The 27,693-nt window shown below is 37.5% G+C and overlaps 2 protein-coding genes across 3 annotated transcripts; one reads left to right on the top strand and one right to left on the bottom strand.

Annotated features, from left to right (window-relative positions):
* The first annotated feature begins 1,472 nt into the window (after positions 1-1,472).
* Positions 1,473-6,880, top strand: LOC131318717 (double-stranded RNA-binding protein 2-like). Its single transcript, XM_058348657.1, has 3 exons — positions 1,473-1,976; positions 3,603-3,819; positions 5,721-6,880. Exons 1-3 carry the CDS (start codon positions 1,731-1,733, stop codon positions 6,497-6,499), a joined length of 1,242 nt encoding a protein of 413 aa, XP_058204640.1. The 5' UTR covers positions 1,473-1,730; the 3' UTR covers positions 6,500-6,880.
* An 862-nt stretch (positions 6,881-7,742) lies between these two features.
* On the bottom strand, positions 7,743-16,634 carry LOC131318718 (mRNA-decapping enzyme subunit 2). Of its 2 annotated transcripts, none has more exons than XM_058348658.1 (8): positions 16,306-16,634; positions 14,654-14,805; positions 14,274-14,401; positions 12,642-12,737; positions 10,895-11,047; positions 9,943-10,046; positions 9,779-9,846; positions 7,743-8,125 (listed from the first exon to the last, which is right to left on the bottom strand). In XM_058348658.1, exons 1-8 carry the CDS (start codon positions 16,383-16,385, stop codon positions 7,941-7,943), a joined length of 966 nt encoding a protein of 321 aa, XP_058204641.1. In that variant the 5' UTR covers positions 16,386-16,634; the 3' UTR covers positions 7,743-7,940. The 2 variants fall into 2 exon arrangements, with proteins under 2 accessions (XP_058204641.1, XP_058204642.1); XM_058348659.1 differs by having other exon boundaries at positions 14,274-14,356.
* Between the last annotated feature and the right edge of the window lie 11,059 nt (positions 16,635-27,693).

Here is a 27,693-nt window from a genome sequence, read left to right as displayed (position 1 = left end):
TGATCACAAAACCCATCGGAAATTCTATCAAAATCACTGGTGCAAGCCATACAATCACAAATCACAAAATCCGCAAATTCAAACCCATACAATCACAAAACCAACCGAAAATCGCAAAACACATACAATCACAAAACTCGTCGAAAATCTGTGCTTACCTTTGCCAGAGCCAAGGGCGATGACGACGTAATTGTTTGAGGCACAAATCTTGTGACTTTGAGAGAGAGAGAGAGAGCCCGAGGGAGTGCTACAGTGGCTCGTTGGGAGTGACGAGTTACTGTAGCAAAGGGGAAGTGGTGATGGTTACGACGAGGCTGTTGGTTCACATTTTCAGCCCCTTTCCTTGGCAAAGCCTCTAAATCCGACGAGGATGGTGGTTCCGACGAGTCTATTGGAGATGCTCTTATTTGATGCCTAGCCAATGAAGGAAATTACACTTTTGCTAAGCATTTTGCCTAAGATTTGCTTGAGGTCTCCAAGTCGTGACGCCCGAGTCCCTGACACCGTAATTTACATGTATCAACTTATCTCCTATAGTATTTAAAAAATCTTGCTCTCTCTGTTCCATATTGAAAGTCTCATACTCCATCTCTTATCATTTTTTAAATAAAAAAATCAACTACTTCCGTATATAATTTTTTGAACCGTACTAAAGATCTTGATTAATCATTTAATTTGGTTTAAAAAAATTTTTAAAATAATACACGAAAGTAATTAATTTGTTAATTTAAAAATTGACATAACTTTTTATAGTTACTTCCTCCGTCCCAATTTGTTTATCCACTTTTTGACTTTTAAGTGTCCCAAAATATTTGTCCAATATGAGTTTGACTTGTTAAAATTTCCTTAATGCCCTTTCTCTTTCAAAAAATAATGCATTGGAGAATGTCCACTTCCATTTAATGCTAGGAAATTGAGGGGTATTCTTGAAAAATCAAAACTCTTAAAGAGCAATCATTATGTTTCCTTAAAAAGTTGATTTTTAAAAAATGGACAAACAAACCAGGACGGAGAGATTAGGGAGTAACTCTCAATACATAGAGAACGAAAGAAGTATTATAAAAAAAAAAGGAAATTGAAATCTACACTCCCTTTTTTCACATCTACACTCTTTTTTTTGTCTTCTAGCAAAAAAATTACATACATTTTCAACACTAAAATCCAAAAAATGAAGTGTAGATGTCAAAAAAGAAAGTGTAGATTTCAATTTCCAAAAAAAATTATTAAAAACCATGACCTCAAAATGAACAGGCCAATATGTACAAATTTCAGATTAATCAATAAATAAAACAAAGCTACATCCACCTGTACTCGCTCCCACCCTACATCAAAACCAAATCACTCTCAATTCTCAACACTGTATCAATCCAACGGTCAGTGTTCTATCAACCCAAAACCCTATCATGAGGGCGACCACTTCCTAACTTACCAGAAATCGAGTACAAACAGAAAAACACAGACTGTACTTTCTTCTCTCTTTCTTTTCGTTGTTTTCTAAGCTGCAAATCTCTCTCTCTCTCTCTCTCTCTCGTTTGCTGAGCTCTCCAATCTCTTTCCCCCTCTCCGCTCGCTCTCAAGAGCTCTTTCGCTCTACCGCTCAATCTATATGTATGAATCGAAACCCTAGAGCTCTCCGATCCAGTTGGATGGTCCGCATTACAATCAGAGAGCTCGACGCTCCGATCTAGAGAGTTGAATAGTTTCACGGAGTTCTAGAGAGAGAGAGAGATATGTATAAGAATCAGCTGCAGGAGCTGGCGCAGAGGAGCTGTTTTAACTTGCCGTCGTACACGTGCATAAGGGAGGGTCCGGATCACGCGCCGAGGTTTAAGTCGGTCGTGAATTTCAACGGGGATTCCTTCGAGAGCCCTAGCTTTTGCACCACGCTCAGGCAGGCCGAGCACTCCGCCGCCGAGGTCGCCCTCAATGCGCTCGCCGTCAGTGGACCCTCGCATTCACTTGCCGCCAGGATTCTGGTGAGCTTTCACGTTAGGGTTTCGTCTCAATTTTTCCGTTAAGATTTGTTAATGGTCATTTTGGCATGCAGCACTCCAATGGGAGAATCCAAATCTAGGCACAAATTTGAGTAAAAGTTTCGTTAATGTAATGATAGTAAATTTGAGAAGGAGAAAAAACCCTTGCAAAAATTGGAGTCTCCCTTGATTTGAGTAAAACTTAATTTGGTATGGGTTTGGGTGAAAGGAGTGGAGTGGAGTGGGTTTTTGGGGATTTCCGCTCAAATTTTGAGTTTGAGTTTAAAAAAAAAAGGTAATGATTCACTGATGGAATTGAGAAGCGGGAAATTAGTAGTAATTTTTTGTTTTTTTATTAACTCAGGTGTCCGAGCCAGCTTACGGGCACCTCAACTAATCCAAGAGGCCCAATCCCACTACCCTCTTGCGGGGACTCGGAGCAAAGCTTCGTATGGATTAGGCCCAAACGAGTTGATAGCACCTGAGAGGTTCGAACCTGAGACTTTAGAGGAGAGCAAACCCTTAAGTCCCAAGACTTGACCGCTAGGCCAACCCCTTGGGGTTAATGTTAAGAAGATGTTCTGTTTGATCGAGTTCATACTCATTTTGTTTACTTTTACGTTCTTTTTTTTTTCTGAGTTGTTTACTTTTAGTTGGTATTTGGTGAACACTGAACTAGTGTTGAAATTTGAAGGGGCGAAATTAACAATGCTAAGAGTTTCTGTAAAATTGTAGTTATGCACATGTTTTTTACTTCAGCGGGGATTTCGTGAACAAAAAATTGAGAAGGGGAAAGAAATTAGCAATGCTTATGTGCACAGTGTGCTACTTATGCTGTGCACTGCTAATACACGTAATCATGTGGTTTTGCAACTACCCTACTGACCTGTTGAACTTTTTCTGGAGCGTTTTTTTGACAGTCTTAGCTTCTCAGGAGAGATTAGGTGAATGGCTTTTCTGGCTGGAATCCTGGTATTTTTACATGTTCTAATTTGAGAATTGTATTGAAAACCCACAAAGCGGAATTGGTTGGTTTCTGTTGATGCAACCAACAAGAGATGGTTTTGCCCTGCCTCTTTTGATTTAGTATTTCCTTCTTTTATTTCTGTTCCCATCTAGATTATACGGGTTCACAATTCTGAAACTCTATCATGGGATGGGTCTTCCTGTTAGAACTTGGATCACAATGCTGGTACTTCTACTCAAATAAAGATCGAGAAATTGATGTTTTAATCACTGGCTCAAACCCTATGTAGAACTTTGTGACAGGCTTGATTGTTAAGACAGAGGTAGCATCAAAGTTAATTTGACCATAGAGGTTGTTTTGAAGTCAGAACGTAATATATTTTGATCGAGTTACAGATGTGGCTATGGTGCTTGTTGTGGATATAAATGGAGATGTCCTGTGTTTCTAATGTATACTTCATAAGGTACCCATGTACGGTGTATTTTTTTTGCAGCATGATATCATTGTAAGCTCTAGCTCGTTGTTGCCGTATATAAAATTAAACGCCTAATGCAGAGACTTATATTTTTAGACTATTGTTATGCGTTTTTTCATATTTTACATTCTTCCAACCATTCTGGTAGTGAACTGTCTTTTAGCTGACTATATGAAATTATTCACAGGATGAGACAGGGGTCTACAAGAATCTTTTGCAGGAGGTTTCACAAAGAGTAGCAGCATCTTTGCCAATATACACAACTTTCCGGTCAGGCATTGGACACGTACCTTTCAGTTGCACTGTAGAGTTGGCTGGCATTAGGTTTACTGGCGAACCAGCCAAGAACAAGAAACAAGCTGAAAAAAATGTGGCTATGACAGCTTGGTCATCTCTGAAACTACGTAAGTCATCCTTGCATTGAGATGTAGCCACAAGAGGCTTTTCTTAAGAATGATTTAATCGTCTTCCCAATAGCGAGATACATGTGGAAAAAATGGAAAATCCTGGCCTTGTATGATATTCATGAGAAACTTTACGGAAACCTTGGAAAATAAAGGAGCTCCAGTTTTAGTTGTCGCCGATTACATATGCTAGCAGAAATATTTTCTGGAATTCGGTTCTATAATTTTTGGTCACACTGATGATGTATATACAGAAAACATTTCATGAATTACGGTGTTATTGGAGTAAAGTGCTGCAGGCATGCATGTTGAACCCGTTTGTAGGATCTTTAATGTCAATGCTCCAGTTTTGCCTGCATGCATATTGGACCTGCTGGGATGATGGTTAATGTTTGCGAATATCCATCACCAATTCAGTAGATGGCCTATCTGGTTTTGCATATTGTATCGGAGGAAAAATAAAAAATTCTTCCAACACCAAAAACTATTTTGAATTACTTGTCAACAAAAAAAAAAAAATGAACTCGTTGGCAGTTTTTTGGTCAATAGGTGCTAATCCTCACACATTCACAAGACGATTGTCACGCTTCCATTGTTGATGAAACGATCTTATGCATGTGCATTTGCATATTGACATTGCATTTCCTCGTAATTATATAAGCATTGTATGAATGAGAGAAGAAGGGAGGTGCGTATGGAGACAGGATTTATAAGATAGTATATGTAAACCTTGGGATTTTGTGTATTGCCAGGTTGGAAGGATGGTTGTTAAGGCATTACCTTCTATCTTTTGTAGTTGTAGTGATTTCAAAAACAGATGTATTTAAGTTTTAAAGCTAGCGGCCTTCGTTTGCGCAAAGCTAACTTCCTTGCAGAGAAACTGTCCCAGTTCATTCCGCGTACAGACTGCAACTGAAAGACCCTTTTTCTCTGCCTCTAAATTTGCTTTCTAGGTTATTTGCGTATCTATCAGACTATAACTGGTGGAGTGTGGAACTTGTGTGATGCATTGAGATATTGTATTCCCTAGTATAAAGGTTCTATTTTTGGTACTTCTGAATCTAGTAGAATCCAATTAACCTCAGGCCAAGTTTATGTTTCACATCACAAATCTTGTATTAGCAGATCTTTCCATCTTCATCCAAGTGTTTACACCCTTTCCATATCCTTAAAGATCCTTCAACCAATGCGCCTGGACAGATCTTACCAATGTAGTCCAAATAGTTTGTCAATGCATCCTTTTAGTCTTTACCCAGCCTCAGTTATACACCTGACAAAGCCAAACCTTTCCAGTAATAGTGATGGGTTGCAAAACACAGGAAGGGCATCCCCCTTCCAAGAGGCTTTACAGGTATGAACATGGACCCTTCTGAAAGTATAAACTACCCGTGTTGGACACTCAACAACTGGTACAGTGTAGGATATGTGTCGGACAGTTTAGTTGGATATTCTCTTGGGAAGATTTATTAGTACTTCAAGATTTATTAGTACTTCAAGTTTCAAGTAGAGCTATGCGTAAAGCTACCATAATATGCATGAAATGCTCTATTGCACGTTGTTACAATATTTACCCAAGAAAGATGGATCAAATGTATTACACATGAATATTTGCAGTGTCCCTGTGTCCTCGAAATGAGAATTATATTAATCCTTACACTACATGTACCCACCACAACACTAATAATTATTCCATGTAACATGGCTTTAAAGACTATGCTAGTTCCCCATTACCATGTTTCTAGGGTAAATATAGTTTGGCACTTTTGAGTAAAAGCATGTTCATGAACTCGTTAAGAACATGACCACAGGTATAGGGCTTGTTGAAGTAAACAGAAGTTTTGAAAAATGAATTTAGAAGTATCAACTATGTAAATAACATGCTTCTTTTTTTGTCTGTACAGTAGCACAACAATCTGAGTGTTCATCATCCAAGAAGGTGAATACCGATGCTCAGGAGCATGTCGCTGTATCGCGTGCTTTGCAGAATTTTCTTAGGAAAGCAAAAATGCTTGATGTATCCTTTCCCATTCAGTTCCCAACACAGAACCCTAGTCCCTTGACCACAACGAAGCCCCCTCCTATTAGGGCATCAAAAATCCTTCCCCTCATATACTCCAAGGCTGCTCGAAACAGACATGTTATTACACCTGTAAACAACAGCTTGATGTGCCCAAGCATCAGCCCTCAAAATAGACCATTAACCCCTACAATGAATGAAACCATATTTCCAAGGGCGCCTGCTGAAAGCCAACCTGTTATTGCTGCATCATACGATGTCCCGCTACCGTCACCAGAAAGCCCCAGAATCCAGCCTCTGAAGTTCCCTGCAGCTGGAGCAGCACCCTACATTCCTGTCCATAAGTTCAGGGCATACCATGGAATTGCACCACCAGTGACGATAAGAAATGCCATACCAGTTTTCTCTGCACCACCGCTTCCTCCACCTAGCCAGTCCGCACAGCAGAGGCAGCCCTCACCGGCTAGTATTGCTCCACCTGTTTGTATAAGGCCAACATTGCCAGTTTTTGCTGCTCCGCCAGTTCGTATAGAGGAGCCACCTGTTTCAACAGCTCTTCCCATCCTGCAAGCTGGAAATTCGGTGCACATGGAGAACAAGGTCCAGAACAACCAGAAGGTATCTGTGGTGGTGACACAAGAGTTGCAAGAGTTGAAGATTTGATTGCAAGCAGGGAGGTTTCGAATTGCTGGAACCTGTATTAAGGTTTTGTGCTGGTTTTGTTTTCTATACCTGTTGTGGGTTCTATGTAGGTTTAGTCATTCCGATTTTCTTCTGCTGGGGTTTTCGAGCTCTTGGCACTGTACTGTCCACCTCAGAAAATGAATATCCAAACTGCCAGATACATAATAAGATGACTGGTGGGTATGGTCCAACTGAATTCGAACCCTACTAAGATGAAGATGAGTGAGGAATAGAAAACTATAGCTGTTTTTCTAGTTCTAGTTGCTTTCGTACTTCACTAAGCTGGAGATGCTAACAATTTAATCCGTAAGAGCATCTTCAACGAACGGTATCCTATATGACATGACTTTTTTATTGTTATCCTGATCTCTTACGAGGAAAAAAAAGGCTCCTCCACCGGGAAGAGGCTCTCCTGTGGTCCGCTATCAGAGCCTATCACCTAAAAATTTGGCAATTTGCAATATTTTAATAGGCTCCTCTTTATTTGATGGAGTTGAAAAATAGCATTGCCATTTTGATTTGTTTGAGGAAAATGAAAGATATGCTACTTGCACCTCTGCAGTGCCTCAAGGTCATGTATCTCTGTTTAAACAGGGTTCCTTTGAGGACTATGTTTACTTATGGAAAATCGGATTATTTGGTTCGCAACTAACAGCTCACTTTGTGTATATATTATACTATTGTGCATATGGTAATTGAGCAAATCAGTTTATGGTAAATTGATTGACTCTCTGTTTAGATTGAATTATTGTTTTTCTAATCATGATTAATAGACTGGAAAACATATCCACGCTTTGCAATGTATGTATGGGTATTGTTTTCGTTATGTCTATATTTCGGTCGGTAAATCCGTGGCGGTGATGATCCAACATTCTGAGTATTGTGACTTCAGTGATTTAAAGGTTCCTTTAGGGTTGTTGTGCATTGGTTGGCTTTCCAATCTAAAGTTCTCGATTTATAGCCATTATTCTTGTTGTTCCTGCTCTGCTGGTGTAAGAACAAGAAGAATATCTTCTCTTGGAAAGCCATCCAATGACAGGAAACAAAGGGAACATCTTCTCTTGAAGCTGATGGAGGATTAATGGGTTTATACAACTACGGCTCAAACTCCCATTCTCTTTTGAGTCAATGAACCATATGCAAGCAGTCAGCCAATATAATGGGCAGTTCCGACATTTTTGCTACTAAACTAGAAACCAACAAAAGAAACCTGATTCAAGCATTTGCCAGAAGAGTTTCTGCACAGAATATATACATATATCTCTAACCTTGTAATCATTTACAAAACAAAGTCGGCACAGCTACCAAGCAAACACAAAGAGGTCATAAATGCTGTCGAAAAGATGCATACGCAACAGCTACAAACTCAACAAACCATGTGGTTGCATAAAACTCGTCCACTACAAACAGCGATTCAGCATCACGAGAAGAAAGCAGTTTCCATTGCTTGGATTATCAAATTGGTATCAAAACGGAAATTTCTAAAGCTTCTGCCAGGACCTGTGTCCATGGAGTTGGCATCTACTACAGGTTTAGTTGGTTGATTTTCTGTTATCATTGAGCTGCTCCCTGTGGAACTGTTCTTCGCCTTCCATATACTAATTCCTTTGGAAAAAAATAAACGAAAAGATCGTCAGCAAAATGAATCAGAGGTTGATCGCTTTAATACCCAACCATAATGATTTTTGTTCATCTTGCAGAAAACCTTCAGCATTCTAGCCTTCTCCAATTCGTTACAACGCTATCCTCCATGCTCCATTTTGGGCCATATCAGACACCAAACTAGTTGTACCTTGTCCAATGAGTCCAACTAGGCCTATCAATGGGCCGGATCCAATAAGACCCGAATCCGATAGTGGTAATTCGAATATGAAAAATTCGGATCTGATCCGAAAATCCGAATCCGATTCGAAAACTGTTGTACTTCAAAAATTTTAGCAAAAATATACAAATTTTTTTTGGAAAAAAAATATTTTCCAAAAAAAATCTACAATAAAAAATACAACTTCTTAAACAATTTTTTTTTTCAAAATAAAAAATTTACTGTTTTTTAAAAAAAAAATTAAAAAATTAAAAAAAATAAAGTTCGAATTCGGATTGATAACGGATTTAATCCGATCCGATCCGTATTTGGATTATCGGATTCGGATTATCGGATCGACATTATCGAATTCGGATCGGATCCGGTCCATTAACAAGCCTAAGTCCAACTACTTTCCTTCCAATTTTAATATAGCTGGAAGTACTTTGGACAAGTGGCTCATGTGTGCATAACCATTTTACATGAGAGGACACGACAACAGACATACGTACTTCTTTTTGTACCTGAAACTACTATCTAAGCATTCTTAGTTCTTACACATAATACACGTCTGATTTCCTACATCAAAATTGCAAAAGCTTACTTTCTGCTGCAAAGTATCAAGATAAGGTCTTAATAGCACAATTAGAATAGTGTATCATAATGTCTGGAGCACGGGGGTAGAGACAGACAGATACACCGCCTTCTTACCAGTGTATTTGTGCCAGTTAAGGTCCTTGGACACGAGTATTAGATAAATCCAACACTTCAACGCATACATCTGATAGTTTTTGCAAAAGGGCAGCTCTAGGATTTTAATTCAGCTGTGACAAAAATGTTCAGAAATTTTTTCTATACAAACAATATATACACTTATTTTAGTTGAAAATTTATTGGGTATGGTTTAGTTTGTTTTGCTGAGTTACAATGTCTACTTACTAACAAATGAAAGTAAATTTTCATCTAATTTGTCTTCATACGAATGATCCAATGCTGACTATATTAAAGAAAATACAAATTTACATGTATGTATGGAATACAAAATTTCAGTGCATTTTTTGAACCAAGGTAGAGCCGCCCTTTTTTTGTGTGCATATACTTGGCGTACATCACAAAGCCATCAACCAATCTCAGCCCAGCTTTACGGCTATGATTTATACCAAAATGCAATTCTTTTTTCAAAATCGAAAAAATTAAAAACTCCCCCAACTGCCAAGTTGGACAGCCAGGGTTGTACTCAACCTGGCCAACGTGCAGCCTTATTTCTATCAACAAGATGAACTGAACTAGTTATTAGAGGTTTTACAATTCATGTCACTGTAATAAAAACAATGCAAAAGGAAAGGTCCCAGTTTCTTAGTCGACTTTTACTCCATTTCTCAAATTAGCGAGTAACCGAGGCAACTAAACAAATAAGGAGATAGTTTTGCAGTTAAAGGGAAAAGGAGACCACAAACCTTTCAAAGGCATATTAGGTTTTGAAGCTACTGGGGGCTGGTGTGTTGAAATCCACGCTCTCAAAGATCTGCAAGAACAAAGCAATCATATACCAATGTGCCAAGTAAAAAAAAAACTCGTTACTCGCGAGATGCTTTACGGAGACAATCGATAAGGTTCTTACGCCAAGAAAGGAGCAACCATGTAAAGCTTCAGGCCAGTAATCCCCCGAGATATAACATCATCATTCGCTGGTAGAAGTTCGTCAAGCCGATGCCATGCAATTTCCTGAAGCAGACAACACGAAGCTCAATGCAAACATCACAAGGACAAGAATTTGGAGATTTAATTTATATCACCCGAATGGATTCAATTATGCAAGTGCACATACTTCTACCAATTCGACACATGAACAACATAGAAGGACCCCTTCCTTCTTTCACGGACAAGTATAACGTCTGGCATATAAGAACAAAAAAGATAAACCAGTTGAACACAAGTAGAATATCAACCCAGGGCCTGGAAGAAGAAAATTGCACCCGCTAACCCAAGGCCCGGAAGTCATATACTGTATGATGATAAGAATTTCAAACCAACAAATCTAAGACATGTCTTTTTGAAAAACATAGGGAGACCTACTGAACAAGAATGCAAATCAAGACATGTAGCTTCAAAGGTCCTGTCAACAAAAAAATTGCGCAACTTCCATCTACAAATTCTGTGGTCACGCAAGCAGGTCTTGCACTCAGGGTTGCCACAATTCAACACATTTGGAACATTGAGTGTTTCTCTCAGGTATCAAGGGTAAACTTAATGCAAAACTAGAATTTTCCTGTTTTGATGAGCAAAAAAATATTTGTTTAGACAAACCAGTGTATATACCAGGAAGTTAAAACTGTTAAAAACCCTACAGGTGACCCACGTAGGATGAGCTGACCATGAGATTTGGGCATTAATATTAGTTTAGGACATGTAGAAAGAAGCTGCAATCAAATTAGACACCCACAAGGCCACAAAAATATACCAAAGGAGCAATTCAGGAGAAATTTTTATCATGCGAAGGAAAAAATATAGAAGTGAACTCAAAGACTTAATTTTTCCACAACCATGACAGTTTAGATGGAGAGACCACATACACTGATCTCCTTTTTGGTGAGTGGGGCAAAGGCAGTATCATCTTTCACGCCAGCAACAATGTAAAGCCGCACCCTCTGCTGCCCAAATATCATCTCGATATATTCATCTTTGTTTAAGAGTTTTGAAACATCAAAACCTGTTTCCTCAAGGACCTGCCATTAAATGGAGAGGAAGAATGCAGCATCAGAATCTAAGAGCAGAAATGCAACTTTTAGGGAGCGACAGAGAGGGGATGCATGCAGCTACCATGTGACATTCTAATTTTCTAGATGGGTAGCAGTCAACTGCAATTTATATCAGGAAATTACATTCGGCCAATAGTCCTCGATCCTTAAGGTCAGTTGTCTTCTCTTATTTAATTTTGACAAGTACCGATATTCCATATCTTAGGTAAGAATCATCTGATGAGCAAAAGCCTTGGATCCCAAAATGACCATATACACACCATCTTATATGGAAAACCATTCAGAAGAAAACAAGAAGAACCATTCATCTTACACTTCAATAGGAGAACCAATTCACCTGAGAACCATTAAGAAGTTATAGTAACACTAAAAGAACAGTGGAAAACAAGCTCCAAGAAGATGATATGCCTTCCTTAGATGATTCAAAAATAGGAATCCAAGAAGAGCATACCAGCCAAGATTCTCTGAGAACCCAAACAAAGGACAAAATCCTCCGCGGAAAATCGAACAAGGTCTCGGGCAGAACTCAAGCAAACATTCTCCTGCTTAGTGGAGCCTGAAAATGCTGTCACTGCTGAATCCCCAACACCATAACACCTCAGTGAACCATGCACAATGTTGAACTATTGCATGCAGATAACCCTACTGCAATGGGAACTCAAAACAAATGCTTGGAAACCACACAACTCAGAAAGGATAACACATCCAGTTGCAAAGGACTGCAGGCAGTATGTGTTGGTTCATGAAAGCAGTAAGATGGTAGTAGTGACTGAGCAACGCTGTTCAAAATGACAATATTATGGTGAAATGCTTCCAGAATGGTGGTTGAGGGGGCAATGGAAACAACATTGCTGGGGTGTATGAAGGTAGCCATGGTGACCAAGGTGGTAGCAGTCACAACGGTAGCAGTGATGGGAGCAAGGGCAGTGGTAATCCAACAGTGGCAGTGAAATGACCACACAGAGGAAAAATAAGAATTCACATAAAGACCAAGGATAAATTCCAAATCCCGACATCTCCAACCAGCCTACAAGACATTGACTAGCTCATCAGAAGATGGTAACGAGAAAGGCTGCCTAATGATTATAACTGATGTTCTGTGATTAAGAAGAAGAATCCAGTAGAATCTCGCTACCATCCGAAAGAACCTCGCTTCCAGCTGGTATGGAACCTTTCAAATATAAGAATCTAGCAATATAATAAAACTACAAAGTAAGAGGAAATGAGAATATTGAGATGGATGTGTGGTAAGACTTTGTGAGACAGAATTAGAAATGAGCACATTTCAGCATGATCAGTGTATCAACCATGAAGTCAGATGAAACAAGTCTTACCAATGAAGAAAATATTGTTTCATACATCACCTTTTTAATTGAGCTGACCTCTTTCTGGCCTAAAGCTAGAAAGTAACGACGAACAAAAATTAAATTTCTCCTGTTTGAACTCATTTCCATTAGTTTAAGACTTTAAGGCTAATTGTAAAAACTAGTGTTTGGTAGGAATTGGTATTTACTGCACATACAGGAACGTTTAGGAATACCAAATGAAAAAGAAAACTTACTTCTCTGATTGCACATGTGTGGTCTTCCTCGTCTTTGTTCTTCTTCCCACGGGGGAAACTCCAACTTGTCCCCTTCCATCCCTTCACTAATAAGCACTGCAAATTTCACAAACTCAGCATGTATTACAATTTAGTACTGTTGCAGAATAGAAACGAGTGGTTATTATGCATTAAGGGAACAGGGAGGTTGTTTACATTTATTTAGCAGTGGGTTGTTTGGTTCAGAGAAGGCTTTGTGAGTACCACTACCACCACATAGTTAGAATTGAAACCAATGCTTGTTTTCATACTCCAAGCTGCAGATCACTCCACTAAACGCAGACTCTCAAATTTCTAACTTCTGAAACGGTACATAAGACAATCCAGTTAAAAATTTTGTCCAATGTTTTTTTCTCGAAAGAATGACAGCTTGAAACTGCAAATTTGGGAAAATCTTCTTTGCCAGCGACACAAGCTTATTATGCTCCAGGTTTCAGGACTATGACCAAGGGCTACTCTTCAATCTACACAAATTACTGCATTATTTCGAGTTATAAATTGTCTGGTCATTTTTTCCATAGTTCATCTTCACCCTATTACAAGTCCAAACCTATTTTTGAAACCAATAAGGTCCTAATTTCCTTTACCCGTCATACTCCTTTAGTTCAAATCCTCACTGTCCTGGCAACATTCAAGTTCTGATTATTTGAAAAGTACTCCCTCCGTCTCAAAAAATTTGGTCCTTTTTCAGGAATCCAACATTTCAACGGGACACCATCATCATTCTCTTCAAAATGTATAAGGTTTCCAAGATTCCTTCAGCTATGCAGTGGTAAATTTGAAATCCATGCATTTTTCTCTTTATGGGGAGGAAGGGCAGTAAATGAAGTGTTTCCAAAAAAAATTCCTTGACTAGTTAAAATTGACAAGTAACACGGAAGATCTAAAAAAGGAAGTATTAGATTGTCAACCACCAACTCATTTAAAAGCTTAAGTTGTTAAGAGAGAGGGGTAACTTTATTACTTATACCTTCAACACGCCCCCTCACATGTAGCCAGGCTCTCCTTTATAAGTGGGCTCCTTTATAAGCGGGCTAAAACGTGTAAATATTTTAATATTAGGTAGGCAGTGAGGTTCGAACACAAGATCTATTGCCTGCTCTGATACCATATTAGATTGTTAACCACTAATTCATCTAAAAGCTTAAGCTATTAGAGAGAAGGGTAACTTTATTACTTATACATTCAACAGGAAGTATGGAAAATTTTTGGGACAAAGGGAGTAATACTTCATTGACCATTTCTGGATCCATGGACACATAAGTTAAGACTATTCCAATTTAGTTCCACTTCAACCAAGAAACGCCTACTAGAAGTGGAGAAGGTCGTAGCTTGTACAAGAAACAGGAAGGACAATGCACTACTTAGTGAAGAGTGTGGGTGCGTAAAAGTATATCCACTCCAGGAATAGAACTGTCTTAACATTTCAGAGAGGTTTCCGACATCCAGTTATGCTATACCTAGTAAAAACATGCATCTCTGACTCTCTGTGGTTGATCAACATCATTGTCAGTAGCTTGAAGCTACGAAAACAAATGGTGCTTATAACGATTTTGTTAAGTATATACAAGCTTTCATTCAATAACACCTTACCCGTTCATATGATTCGTCTAGAATGATAGCTCCAGTGACAGGAACTCGAACCTTGTATGAAGTGAAGTCCTTGAATATGTCATCTATGTGAGCAACATAAGGTCTCAAAACATCACAGCTGTTAAACACTGCAATTCATTAAGGGAAATGGGAATTTCAACAAAATCTATATGATGAAAGAACCAAAATATGCTCTAAAATAAAATAGAAGCTTGCAAGAAACAACGCAAATAAAATCACAAACTTTAGCCAGCCTACTTGATGGTACTTTAAGCGTAAGTACATCCAAACAAGAAGTAATATGCAACAAGGACGTCATCAGATTATGTTGTAATAGCCTTATTGAAAACACAACTGAAAATAGACACTGATGAGGATACTTAAAGATGTAAACTCCTTCAGAGTGAATGATTTCAGCGATGGATTGTTTTCCACTGAGTTGTCCTCATAGAACCAATGTGCATACTCCACCAGAAACAAAATTCTCTCAAATGACTGTTGATCTTCTTTTGGGACATTCAAAACAAACCGACTACAAGAAAATAATAACAAGAATAATGAAAAAGTCAGAAACCATCCACAGATTGCCAAACATAAGTGCTAAGCAACAAAAGATAATAGCATTCAAAGCATAAACTTCAGTAGATGAAAGTGAGTTAGACTAAGAGAGATGGGGTCTACAGTTATAAAGAATGGTCTATAAATTAATGACGTGTGAAATGACAACCACATTAAACGATCAATGGTAATGCATAACCACACGTGGGGTATGTTCAACCACCAAAAAAACAATGGTCAAAGTTTATATATAAATCGAAAACAAGAATTATAAGTCTTTCAAATTGAGGATCAGTATACCGCAACCCACAATAACTTTAAGTCACATTTTCAAGCTCTTAGAGCATCTCCAACAGAGGTAGCAAATGTCAAAAACTAAGAGATTTAGAGGTTCAGTCAGGTCTTAGGAGTAACAGCAGAACCTTCAAAAGTTAACTGACACTTCAAATTTCTATCCTCTATCTACAAATTTGAAGGTTGAGAAACAACCTTCAAGTATTAAAGAATACACTTTTTATTCCCTTTTCATTTACTTTTGAATACAAATAGAAATTGAATGTGTATTTACTATTCATTTTTATCCTTTTTCCACTTTTTAATGCCTATGAATACTACTTGTTCTTGGGTTTTTTGACTACCAAATTTTTAAAACTTTTTCACTCTCCTAGATTTGTTTTAATCTTCATGAGTTCTATAAATGTTCCAAAAAATGGTTCTTATATTCCAGAAATATATTTTCCTACATGTATTGATGATGGACAATCTAAACTTCCTTCTCAATCCTCTGAACCACATACACAACATGTGGGTAATTCATAGGCAAGAGGTAAGTTTAGAAAAAACAAAGAGGTGGCAACTAATAAATAGATGGCAACAACAAATTGTATTATCTAAAAGAAAGAAAGGTCAGTTTTTTAGGAGTATTAAATTAATAAGGACCTCTAAAGTGCACTCTACTAACACACCCTTCAAATCACACAGAAAGGTAGTAAAGTTCAATTTTGAAGCTAACTTTTGTAAATTCTGCTGGAGATGCTCTTATAATTTCTTATTTGATCCTTGCAAAGAATAAACAATACTGATGCGCATGATGTTTGTGAAGATAATCACGCCCATTGAATACAATGAACCCACTCAGATTAAGAGAAACAACAACAAACTTATTGCACGGTGATTCCTGAAACAAATTCCACCAGCATCTCTGTCGCTTTCAGAACTCCAACACAACCAACAGATTGGATCTTTTTTCCCGTGCCAGTCCATACATTTGTAAAGAATCTACACAGACACACAAACATATGTCCCCATTTGTCGACAGTGTAATGGAATGAATCCCTACAAATTTGTTTCCACAGCAATTATCCTATAAACCCTATCACTTGATTACCACACACTTGTGCAACTGATGGACAAAAACATTTCCACGTATGAATCGGAATTAATAGGAGTAAGAGATTGAACAGAAGAAATGAACCTGCAGAGATCGTCGAGGAGTTCTTGAGGAGGTAGACCGTTCTTCAAAGGAGCGCTCGAAGATCTATGGAGACCTGACATTAGAGTTCTCTCTGTTTGGTTTACAACCTAAAAACAAAAAACTAGTAGCAGAACAAACCCTAATTTGACAACTCTTTTGTACTGGGGAAAAAAACACAAGAAAGAGCTCCGAGAGATTTTCACGACCAGAGAAAGCAAAAGCAGTTGTTGATCTTCGCTTCAGAACAAGTATGCGATGTCTGTCCAGTTGGCTTTACAAATTACAACAGGCATCAAACGACAACCTGCGGTGCGCCCTTTCCCTATTTGTAGATTGGGCAAATTATAGTTACCCCCTCTAACTATGCCTCGCATACACTTACCCCCCTCTAACTTTTTTTTGGCACTTAACCCCCTCAAACTAACGGAAATTCAAACGGTCATAACTTCAAACGGTCATAACTTTTTCGCCCAAAGTCGAAAATAAGCAAATTATATATCTATTTCGAGATCTTGAAGTCAGCTTTCTAATGACACCAAAATCACATCACGATTCAAAGCACATAAAAAGTTATGATCAAAAAAGTAAGGGCTGGTAGACAGAAAGATCATTTTGATCATAACTTTCTGTGTGCTTTGAATCGTGATGTGATTTTGGTGTCATTAGAAAGCTGATTTCAAGACCTCGAAATCGATATCTAATTTGCATATTTTCGATTTTGGATGAAGAAGTTATGACCGTTTGAATTTCCGTTAGTTTGAGGGGGTTAAGTGTCAAAAAAAAAAGTTAGAGGGAGGTAAGTATACGCAAGGCATAGTTAAAAGGGGGTAACTATAATTTGCCCTTGTAGATTTTCTCTTCTTATACCAAAGCTTTGATTTCCCTTGTGGTGCATTTGCCCCTCCAGGGTTCGAGCTATGGATGGTACCTCTCTCTCGACAAACTTTTTTGTAAGTCGGGGATACCAAGGTTGTTGGTATCCCCTTCGGTCTATTTCTATTTTTTCGGCCATTTTCTGATCACACTTGGATGATCGGTTTCGTTCATTTTGTAGAGTTTGGTGAGAATCTTAACCATACCAAAAATTGTGTTCATCGAATTTTTTAGATGATCGGCATACGTGAAAATTGAAGAAAACTAAAACCGGATCCAAAACCACACTGAATCACAACCTTGTTTTGTTTTTTTAACAATTTTCACATGTGCCGATCATGTATCTACTAAAGTCTAATGAACACAATGTTTTGCATGATTAAGTTTCTTGCCGAACTCTACAAAATGAACAAAACCGATCATTCAAGTGTGATCGGAAAGTGGCCGAAAAATTAAAAACGAACCAGAGGGGATACCACTACCCTTGATATCCCCGGTATACAAAAAAGTTTCTCGCAACTCTCTCTCCCAAACAAAAATGATTTTATGCTCTGTTTGGAACAAGGGAATGGATGAGAAAATGTGAGAAAATAAATCTATACTCTCTTGAAAAGTGAGAGGGGAAAATAGAAATTAAGGGTGATTTCACGATATATTTTTATTCTTATAATTTTTTGACTAAATTTATTTTTCAGAATTTTTATTCAATTTTTCATCGTAATTTTAAAATTTAATTATTCGTCTCGACGAAAGGAATTAAATGACTACGAAAATGTGGATCAAAATTGAAAAAAGTTCATATAATGTAGACAAAATATACCAATTATTTGGTATCAACTAGCATTATTTCGTCTTTAGTAAAAAAGATTTTGATTTTTGATCATAATTTTTTACTTTTTAGTCTCATTGCAAAAAATAATTCATAAAAATAAAATGTGAATTTAACAAAAATTCATAGAATGTGGACAAAAATACCGAAAGGAAAAATACCCAAAATATAGTGTGAACTTCTCTTTTCATAATTTACTTAAACTTTTCTTACTCTATTAGTAAAGAAAAAAAAATGCTCCACTTTCCCTCTAATTTTTTCTCGGTGAAATTACACGAAGACTCCCTCATCTGTAAGTTTTAACCACAAACACCCCATAACTTTTAAAAATGCACAGACACACCCCCTCATGAATCACACATGCTAATAATTAAAACGTTAAGCCCCAAAAGGACTATCAAACCATATAAGTGCATAATATGTGCAAAACCTAAAATGATGTGACATGCTAATGAATGAATTTTCAGAGGTTCCTGTGAGATTTTGGGCGCTAGACATCACCTTATTTGTTGTAGTAACCTAAAATGATAAAACATGCTGAATGAATATTTAAAACCCTAGCCTTGTCTATGGCCAAGAATTAATAAAACTATTGAATCAACCTTAGTTAGGGATTCTTCAAATATGGTGTCTTTTTTGTCCGAGTAGGGATCGATTGAGGGAGCAGAACAACAATCAAGGTTGGTCATTGATAACCCAATAGCTATTAGGGAAAATAGAGCAACACGAACATACTTGAAAGGCTGAAACAATTGAGAACTCTAGCGACAAGAAAAATACTTGTGAAGTCTGGCACACAGAAAACGATTGAGAACAAACATGCATAGAGAAAAATGATTCAGAGAAACGATTGAGAAAAATGAACCACCCAGAAACGAACAGAACCCTATAACAACAACAGATCCATCCCAACCAGTTCGGATGGAATGATTGAGAAATCTGGGGTTAGTTCGAACTTCGAACTATATCGACCAAAAATTTCATAGGGAATTGAAAATTTCAATGGGGTACGTGGGGCGCCAAGGATTGCCGCCTAACATTGGGTAGATCGCTATTGGGTTGAACGCTGTATATTACGAGGAGGTTTTAATGAAAACACGGTTAAATTTATTCGGTGTTTGTGGAACGCTATATTAGGCTATTGTTGGTAACTTTTTATAGCATTTTTAAGAGAATGCTATTGTATCATACTACTAATGTTTGCCCGTGCTTACGGCACCATGCACCCCGGTTGAAATTGTCCGTACCTATGGCATTTGCTAGTTAGTGGCTCAAACACTAAATCAATTCATTAATGTGTAATATGTGATCATTTTCTTAGTGGCACGAAAGAGAATTACCCGTGCTTACGGCACTCCCCCAACTAAACTTTTAAGCTAGCTACAAATAACTATTAATTTGCTTATGGAATCTCAGAAAATACCAAGTAATAAAATTAAAATAGCACTATAATGAATCCCCCACCACATACATTAAACCCATTTGCAAAAATGAAAGAACATATTAGAATCCAGAAATCAAAAATCTCAATGTAACTTTAATCACTAATAGTTATCAAACACCATAAATTAACCATATAAGGTGTAGAAAAAATTAGTTCGGACCACGAGAAAAAAACAGGCTATCGAAAAAAGCTTCAGGCTTTGGTTGAGCCTGGTTGAAATACCTCAGTGTAAGCGATCACTAGAGGTATAGTGCTTACTCGTGCCTACGGCATTACTCCCCCCCCCCCGGGCACTACCCCCATGATAACAGGAAAAAGAAAAAGAAGGATTTGAAAACACATGGATCTAGCGCGTGGACTACACTACTAAACTATCATTCAAAACGGAACGTCGAGAGGAGTCAAAATAACAAAACTTGATTATGTGTAACATTTAACAACACACCCACCCACACCAAAAAATCACCCAAATTTCTTGAACATTCGGAACAGGCACAAATTCCACCCGAAACAGCAGCTAGATTGAAATTTAAATACTACTTGCACCCTGGAAAGAAACAGACACCAAAAACTCTCAAAAAAAATCCCCAAAAAATGTTTCACACGGCTTTCAAAAAATGGTTTCTTTGTTAAACCCATTACCTTTGCTTTCACGGAACTTTCTTGGCCTAACTTTTACACAACTTTCTTCAACCAGCTTCGCCGGAAATAATTAAAAATTCCAAAAGAATGTTTCTTCTTTTTTTTGATAATCAAAAAAATATTTCTTGCCCTAGCTTCTGACGGGATTTGTAGACCTCGGTCGGAATTCGAGAGATGACAGGAGAGAGAGAGAGAGAGAGAGAGAGAGAGAGAGAGAGAGAGAGAGAGAGAGAGAGGCGCCGGGGGGGGGACCCAATCGACATAAGCTGCTGGGTAAAAAGAAGAGATGTCATTTTTGTGAAATATTTGAAAGATTGTGGGCACTTTCTTAAGAGAGTTGAAGAGCACACATCAACCATTGGATCAACCAAATTTGAGCCGTTGCAACAACTTGTCCCCACACCCTTCTGTTTTATAATACAAATCTGAGCCGTTGCAACAACTTGTCCCCACATCCTTCTATTTTATAATAGAGATTAAAAGTCATATTTGTTGTAGATAGGAGAATTTGTAAAGTAGGATTTGAAATGATGTCTTTCTATGTTATTTTTCCCAGTAGTAGAACAAATTATTAGATGCCATTGCGTGTTGCCACAACTAATTTCTGCACAATACACATTCATGTGAAACTCAAAACAAAGTGCAAAGTTAGCCCTGAGACTTTTGGTGCCCTAGACAAGGTTACGAAATGGGGCCCTATACGTTTTGCTTTAAGAAATTCAAAACAACAAAAAGTATTTCAAAATAAGCTTATCCCATATATTAAATAACATAAAATAAATCTATGTTACTTCACATTCAATTGGTTCTAATTAGAACTCTATTAAAGGTTTTGAGTGAATAATTTCATTTGCTTTATTGTAGTAGATGAAATTCTATAGAAAAAATGTAGTACTTTTGAGGATTGTGGAACATTTTTGTTGGTTTTTTTGTTTAATATATATTTTTTACTATTTTGGTTCATATTCAATGGGGATATTAAATGACTAAAAAACATTAATGGTATCAACTAAAAAAGCCCATTAAAGCAATAAAGAAGCAGTTCTATTTTTGAAGTTTTTCAATAATGCATTCAACATCAAAGGGGAAAAAATAAAAAATGACAAATATTGAGAATATCTTTTAATAGAAAAAAAGATGAGAACATTTATTAAAACTAAAAATGGTGACCAAAAAGCCGTATGTTTTTTTTTTGTTAATATTGTATACATCAGCGGGGGTTAGTGGGTGAAATTAGTGAGTCTAAGGGGTTGTTTGATATCCCATATTCAGCACTTAAAATTGAAAAGTAATAAGTGATTAAGTAGTTTGATAACCACATTTTACATTATTTAACAGATTAAGTGTCACTTAAAATATAGTATAAAAAGTTCATAAAAATTAAGTAGCTTTGAGCTACTTAATTCTGGCTGAATTTTTATATGCTTGCATTCAACCACCACCACCACCACCAATCCACCACCATCTTCATCACTCAACCACAACAACCACCACTACACCACCACCACCACAACCGCCGCCGCCACCACCACCACCACCACCACCACCACTACTCAGCTTTCAGTACTTAATTTTTCAGCTTTCAGTTTTATCAAACAAGCCATTAGTCTACAGGGAGTTCAGAAGCTATCCATAGCTCTGAACCCACAAATCGCCCACAGTGGGGCTCGAACCCAACTGGGCTACAAGCCCATTGGCAAAGCCCTATACTTTTTGACACAATATAAACTCAGGAAATTGTATTTGACCGAATTTAAATTTCTAATTCAATTCCACCGTTGATGGTGTTGGTTTTCTTGCTCTATGTGACAGCATTCTCCCAGTATCTAGCTTGCATTTTATTTATTTAGTAAAGCTATGCCCATCGACTCCTAAGGCTCCGTTCAGTTGTTAGGAAAGTTGTATCGGAAAGTTATTCTCAGGAAAAGTTAAGTAAAATGAAGTAAAGGAAAAAGAAATCTATTTTCCAGTGAGTGTTCATTTGACAATTTTTTTTTGCAGGAAAACTAAAGTTTAGTGGTTCATTTGTTGGGAAAAGACACTTATGAGAAACTTCTTTATTTTTATTCCCATGGCTAATTTTAAATAACAATAACTTTGAGAGTTAAATAATAGGCTATCATGTTTCAAAAATTAACCCATACAGAAAATGTATTTTCTCTAATGCAAAGCCTTAATATGAAATGAAAAAATCGACTTGCAATTCCCTATTCAATTTGCTATCTTCTGAATGGTCATGGTCACGCAAATCCCATATTTAAATTGACATCCTTTGATAATCAACCATACAAATGAAGTTTAAAAAATAAGTATATAATAACTAAATAAACAAATGTTGTAATGACCCGAATCTCGGGCCAATATTTTTTTCCGAATAAAATTAAAATTTTATTGAAGTATTTTTGTAGATATAATTGATTTTGTTAATTGATAAATCTAAACCTAGACTTTCTAGGAAACCCTAGCCCTACTTCATAATCCTAAAAATCTAGGATAAGATTAGATTGGATTTTATTAGATATGATTAGGACAAGATTATATTGGATTTTATTATAAATGATTAGGATAAGATTGGATTGGATTCTATTAGATATTATATAGATTTTGCTAGATATTATATAGATTTTGTTAGATATTATTAGATTCTATAAGAAATGATTAGATTATATAAGATTATGTTTAGATATTATAAGATTATGATCTAAATTTGATTTAATTTTCTAGCTATGATCTAGATTCTTCTTCTTACTAGTATAAATAGGCAAGCCTCCTTCCCCTCACACACCACACCACTCGTGTGCTTCCAATTGTAGTGTTTTAGAGAAAGAGAAATGAGAGAGAGGAAATTCGGCAAGGGAGGGAGAAAGAGAAGAGGAAAAAAAATATAGCTTATGAGTGTATTTTATAAATAGATAGTAATGTCTTGGATGGTGGATATTGGTGGGCTAGTGGTGTATTTAGTCCAAATGTGAAAAAATATTTTAAGGCATTGATTCATGGACAAAATGGCCAGACATATTTAAGATGATCCGGGGAGTATACGATATGATTTCCACTTTCGGAGTCCTTTCTTCACTCTCATTTTTGTACTCCTTTTGATTATCTCGTGATATTTGTTCAATCTTGTGGATATCATTGGAAAGTGGAATAATTGGTATCGAATATGATGTTATTGGTTGAGTACTATAGAACTGTTTAGTACAAGGATCGAGTGCACTCATGCACCAATAGCCTATCCAATATCCAGGATGGGTCGAGGATGACTCGGTGAGGAAGGTATTGGGAAAGGGTCACTGGTCATATACTAAGGAGAACATGGTATGCGGTCCTTGTGATTGTTGCTTCGACTAGGTGGTCGATTATCGCTTATTGATTGCACTTGAACATGAGCTTTGTTATTCTGTTGTATCGTATACTTCCCGGATAATTTTCTTTTTCAGGTGTGGAGCCGGATTAGTGGAAATTGAATCGGAGCATATAAGGATTAATTCGGAGAGGTCTTGGAAGAGTTTATAATTTTGGAGCATCTAGAAAATTATTTAGAAGGCGGCTTAAGTTTATTTTGGTGATGTAATTTATTTATGGAAAAAATAGGGGCCTAGAAGTGTTTGAAATACAGTGTATTATGGAGTTTATTTTTAGAAAATAGCGGGGCGTTACAAATGGTATCAGAGCATACGTTCAACTCTCGGCCTTGGGTAGATGGGGTAGATCACTTCCGAGAGCGTAAACCTAAGTTACTAATTGTAGTTGTTACCTATTTTAATTCTAAACTATAAGTACAATTCAAGTCGTCACCTGACCTAGATTTTGGGAGAGTACCGTGAAAAAACATAGGCTTTACTTGTTTGACTAACAGCAAGGCTAATTGTAAATGGTATGTGTCCGATCTATATGACGTTCCCTGTATTGATATGTGACTAGTTTGCTATTATTTATTTAATATTAAAAAAAGGGGTGACATTTCATTATTATGAATCGTTAAAAATATGTATATATATACATAATAACAATAGTAATATTACTTATTCTTGTAACTTCAAAATCCTTGTCACGAAACTGATTTGTTAACATGATAGTTAGAAACCTTGGAAACCCTAAACCTTACTTCGTGGGGTAGTCGTTACAAGATTGGTACAAAGGTCAATGACGTTATTCTCTACGGTCATTTTGTCGACTCCAACAGCAAGGACAATACGCATGGTCTTGATGCCAACAACAATGTTGCCTACATTGACAAGAATGCTTGCGCGAGTCCTGAGGTCATGCCAACGTTAATGCTCGTGCACCTGAAATCAACAAAACCATTCAGCTACTACTAGTGATCGCCAACACGGCTTATCGACACCGTAACTCAAGTTTATAAATTTTAGATGGAAGAAATGAGAAACGGTTCGGACGAAAACAACAACCAAAATAATGGTAAAAACAATGGACAAAATGAAGGTCCACAGTCGAACAGACAAATCGGAGTGCAATACCTGTTTCAACTCATGCAAGCATTTATTGCCGCCGCCGCCAATCCTCAACATCAACAATAGGCCACACATGTACCACGAGGCCCTCTGACTAGGAGTCAGGCATTGAGTGAATTTTGTAAACGCCGCCCACCGTACTTTCGAGGAGAACCGAACCCCGTTGATGCGGAATCCTGGTTGGAAAAAATCAAGAAGATCCATGAAGTTCTAGACATCCGCGGAGATGGCAATCGCATCGCTCTAGCCACCTACCAAATGCAAGGAGAAGCGCAACATTGGTGGAAACTAATGAAGAGTACACATGCTACAGAGACATTGACTTGGGAGAGGTTTGAAGAAATCTTCATTGATAAGTACTTTCCTGCCCTAATCAAACAGGTAATGGTTCAAGAGTTCATGAACCTTGAACAGGGTGAAAAGACAGTCTCCCAGTATGCTGCGCGATTCGAGAAGCTGTCTCATCATGCCACAACTATCATACCAACAAATGATGATAAGGCGAGGAAGTTTGAATGGGGACTCAATGAGATACGCCGAGCAGTTGTGGCATAAACACTCCCCACCTATTCACAGGTGGTGCAATGCGCACTTAAGATGGAAAGAGAAAGTTTGGATTTTAAGACAAGACGTGAGCAGAAGAAAGCAATACCAACAACTGGAGGACCAATCCGCAACAATGATAAGGGGTCATCATACCCAAACCCTACACTCAGAACAACCAACTCCCACAACAAGCCAACCAACATTGGAAAAGCTCAAATCAAGAACAAGGCAAGAATCATGACCAAGGAGGCAGATGCTACCACTGCAATCAGGAAGGCCATTTCAAGTTCGCCTGTCCTCAACTAAATGGATCTAGAAGTTTCAGAAATGGGGTACAACAAGCACTTGTAACACCAATCGATTTTGGAAATCAACAACGAGGTCAAAGGCAACCACGAAGTGGATGGAATCAGCAACAACAACCTTCCCCCCAAAACCAAAACTTGGTACAAGAAATGGCCCAGCAAAGCCTAGTTAGTCATCTGGTAGTCATCTGGAGGCAGGATATTCGCATATCAAAGAGATTACGAACAATATGATCTTAGGGCAATTCGAGGTAACCTTATAATAATATAGCGCATAAATTCAAGCCTTATTCAGTTTCAGAGCACCACACGCTTTTATATTTGCTACCTATGTTAACTGATTGGGACTAGAAATTATGAATTGAGCTTCACCATTAGGAGAGCAGAATAACAGTGAGTCTTATATGACAAGTAAGCGATCCATGTTGTCCTGCGACCTTTGAGTCAAAGAAAGGGTCAACTGCAAATGTCAATTTCATAAGAAATTGACTACTCACTCACTTTGCCGTCATAAGACTCTATCAGAAGACACTGATCGCTTACTCTTCAGACATAACGTGTCCCAAATTTAAGGGAGATAGACGGATCCACCATTCATGGCGACTGGGTGACCGACATGACAATACAAGTTGCTAGGATAGTTACCAAGTCTCATTCCAAAATCCTGGGAAGAAGAAGCAATCAGAAAGCAACAGATGTGCCAACTAATTGTAACAGAGCAAACGCCCTAATTTTGAGGACGAAATTGTTTTAAGGGGGATAGATTGTAACGACCTGGATTTTTGGCCCTATTTTTTTCGAATAAAAGAAAAAATTATAGTTCAATATATATATATATATATATATATATATATATATATATATATATATTATTCCAAATTTTATTAACTAATTATTTTACTAACTATTCATGTGATTTCAAAATATAATTTATTGGTAATTGTGATTAGTATTTGTATTAAATTAATCCTTTAATTGTGCAAATGTGTATATATGTATTTATAACTTGTGCCATATGTACTGTATAATTTTTCCACCACCAAATGTGCTCCTAGCCTTATCTCCTCCTCTCTCAACCATCTCTTTCATTTTTCTGTCCCCTTTCTCTCTCTCTCTCTAGTCCTTCCTCCCCAAGCGAACCATCCCCCTTTTCCCATTTTTCAGCAGCCACCTCCTCTACCCCATTTCTTGCACCCCACTCTTCTCTGCACCTCCCCTTATAAGGCCCCGTTTGATAAAAGTTTTGGAAGATAGGATTGGATTATGAAGGTAATGGGTTTCCTAATACTTTGTTTGGTTTCACAAAGTTAGGGGGATTGCTAAGTCGATGGGATTACGAATCCCCCAAAATGGGGGTATTAGGAATACCCCGGGGGAGATGGTATTAATAGTCCGATCCCAACCCATTCTCATTATCAATCCCTTCTTATTACCAATTCCTTCTATCAATCCAATCCCATCATCTAATCTCATCTCAAACAAACATGATATTAATAATCCTATCATCCAATCCCATCTCAAACAAACATACTCATTACTAATCCATTCTCATTATCAATCCCAATTCCAATCCCATCTCCTTACGAATCCCACCCATCTACCACTGTTATCAAACGAGGCCTAAATACACTGCTCCTTTCCCCATAAAAAAATAAAAATAAAAACACCACCACTGCCAACAGTAGAAGAGAAGGAAATGAGAAAGGAAATTCGTCCATGGTGAAAAGCTAGAGAGAGAAAATGAAAAGGGTCACGATCCCACACTTCGAACACCAATTCGACCTACGAATCTTCTAACTCGTGCCTCGGCATCACAGAACCTAGTTCCAATCACCGAAGTCAGACCGTGCTCTGTCGTCTCCTCCAAATTTTTTGAAACCATCCAGAACCTGCTTCTCGCTTCCTGACTGAATTCGAGGTAGATAAAATGCTTCCCCTACTCTCTCCTAAGTATAATAAATGTTTACGTATTGGTTTCGAATGTTCCGGAGTGAAAGAAAACGATTCTAGAGTCGCGGAGGTCTTTCTCCCCTATTTTTTCGATACCCACTGCACATGAAGGTTATGATTTTGACAAAAACATACTTTTATTACAGTTAAACCCTTAGGTTATTTAACATATGATTTCGGCCCAAAAGAACTAATGACTTATTACTATTAGTCTTTAGTTTATTAACCGATCATGTTTCGACCCAAATGTATTAATAACATATTAACCTTAATCCCTGTGTTTCTTACTTTAGAATTTCGGACTATAACAAGTTTTGTCCTTTT

The sequence above is a fragment of the Rhododendron vialii genome, chromosome 3a, assembly GCF_030253575.1.
Source record: "Rhododendron vialii isolate Sample 1 chromosome 3a, ASM3025357v1".
Classification (NCBI taxonomy): domain Eukaryota; kingdom Viridiplantae; phylum Streptophyta; class Magnoliopsida; order Ericales; family Ericaceae; genus Rhododendron; species Rhododendron vialii.
This window is presented reverse-complemented; position numbering and strand designations above follow the sequence as displayed.

Bases quoted from the DNA above. Each gene is read 5' to 3' on its own strand.
- LOC131318718 (XM_058348658.1), bottom strand. From the start codon at position 16,385: ATGTCAGGTCTCCATAGATCTTCGAGCGCTCCTTTGAAGAACGGTCTA. The intron at 12,738-14,273 runs GTAAGGTGTTAT...TGAAATTTGCAG, and splicing joins TAGACGAATCATATGAACGG to TGCTTATTAGTGAAGGGATG. The intron at 11,048-12,641 runs GTAAGTTTTCTT...ATTTAATGGCAG, and splicing joins ACACATGTGCAATCAGAGAA to GTCCTTGAGGAAACAGGTTT.
- LOC131318717 (XM_058348657.1), top strand. From the start codon at position 1,731: ATGTATAAGAATCAGCTGCAGGAGCTGGCGCAGAGGAGCTGTTTTAAC. The intron at 1,977-3,602 runs GTGAGCTTTCAC...AATTATTCACAG, and splicing joins CACTTGCCGCCAGGATTCTG to GATGAGACAGGGGTCTACAA. The intron at 3,820-5,720 runs GTAAGTCATCCT...TTGTCTGTACAG, and splicing joins TTGGTCATCTCTGAAACTAC to TAGCACAACAATCTGAGTGT.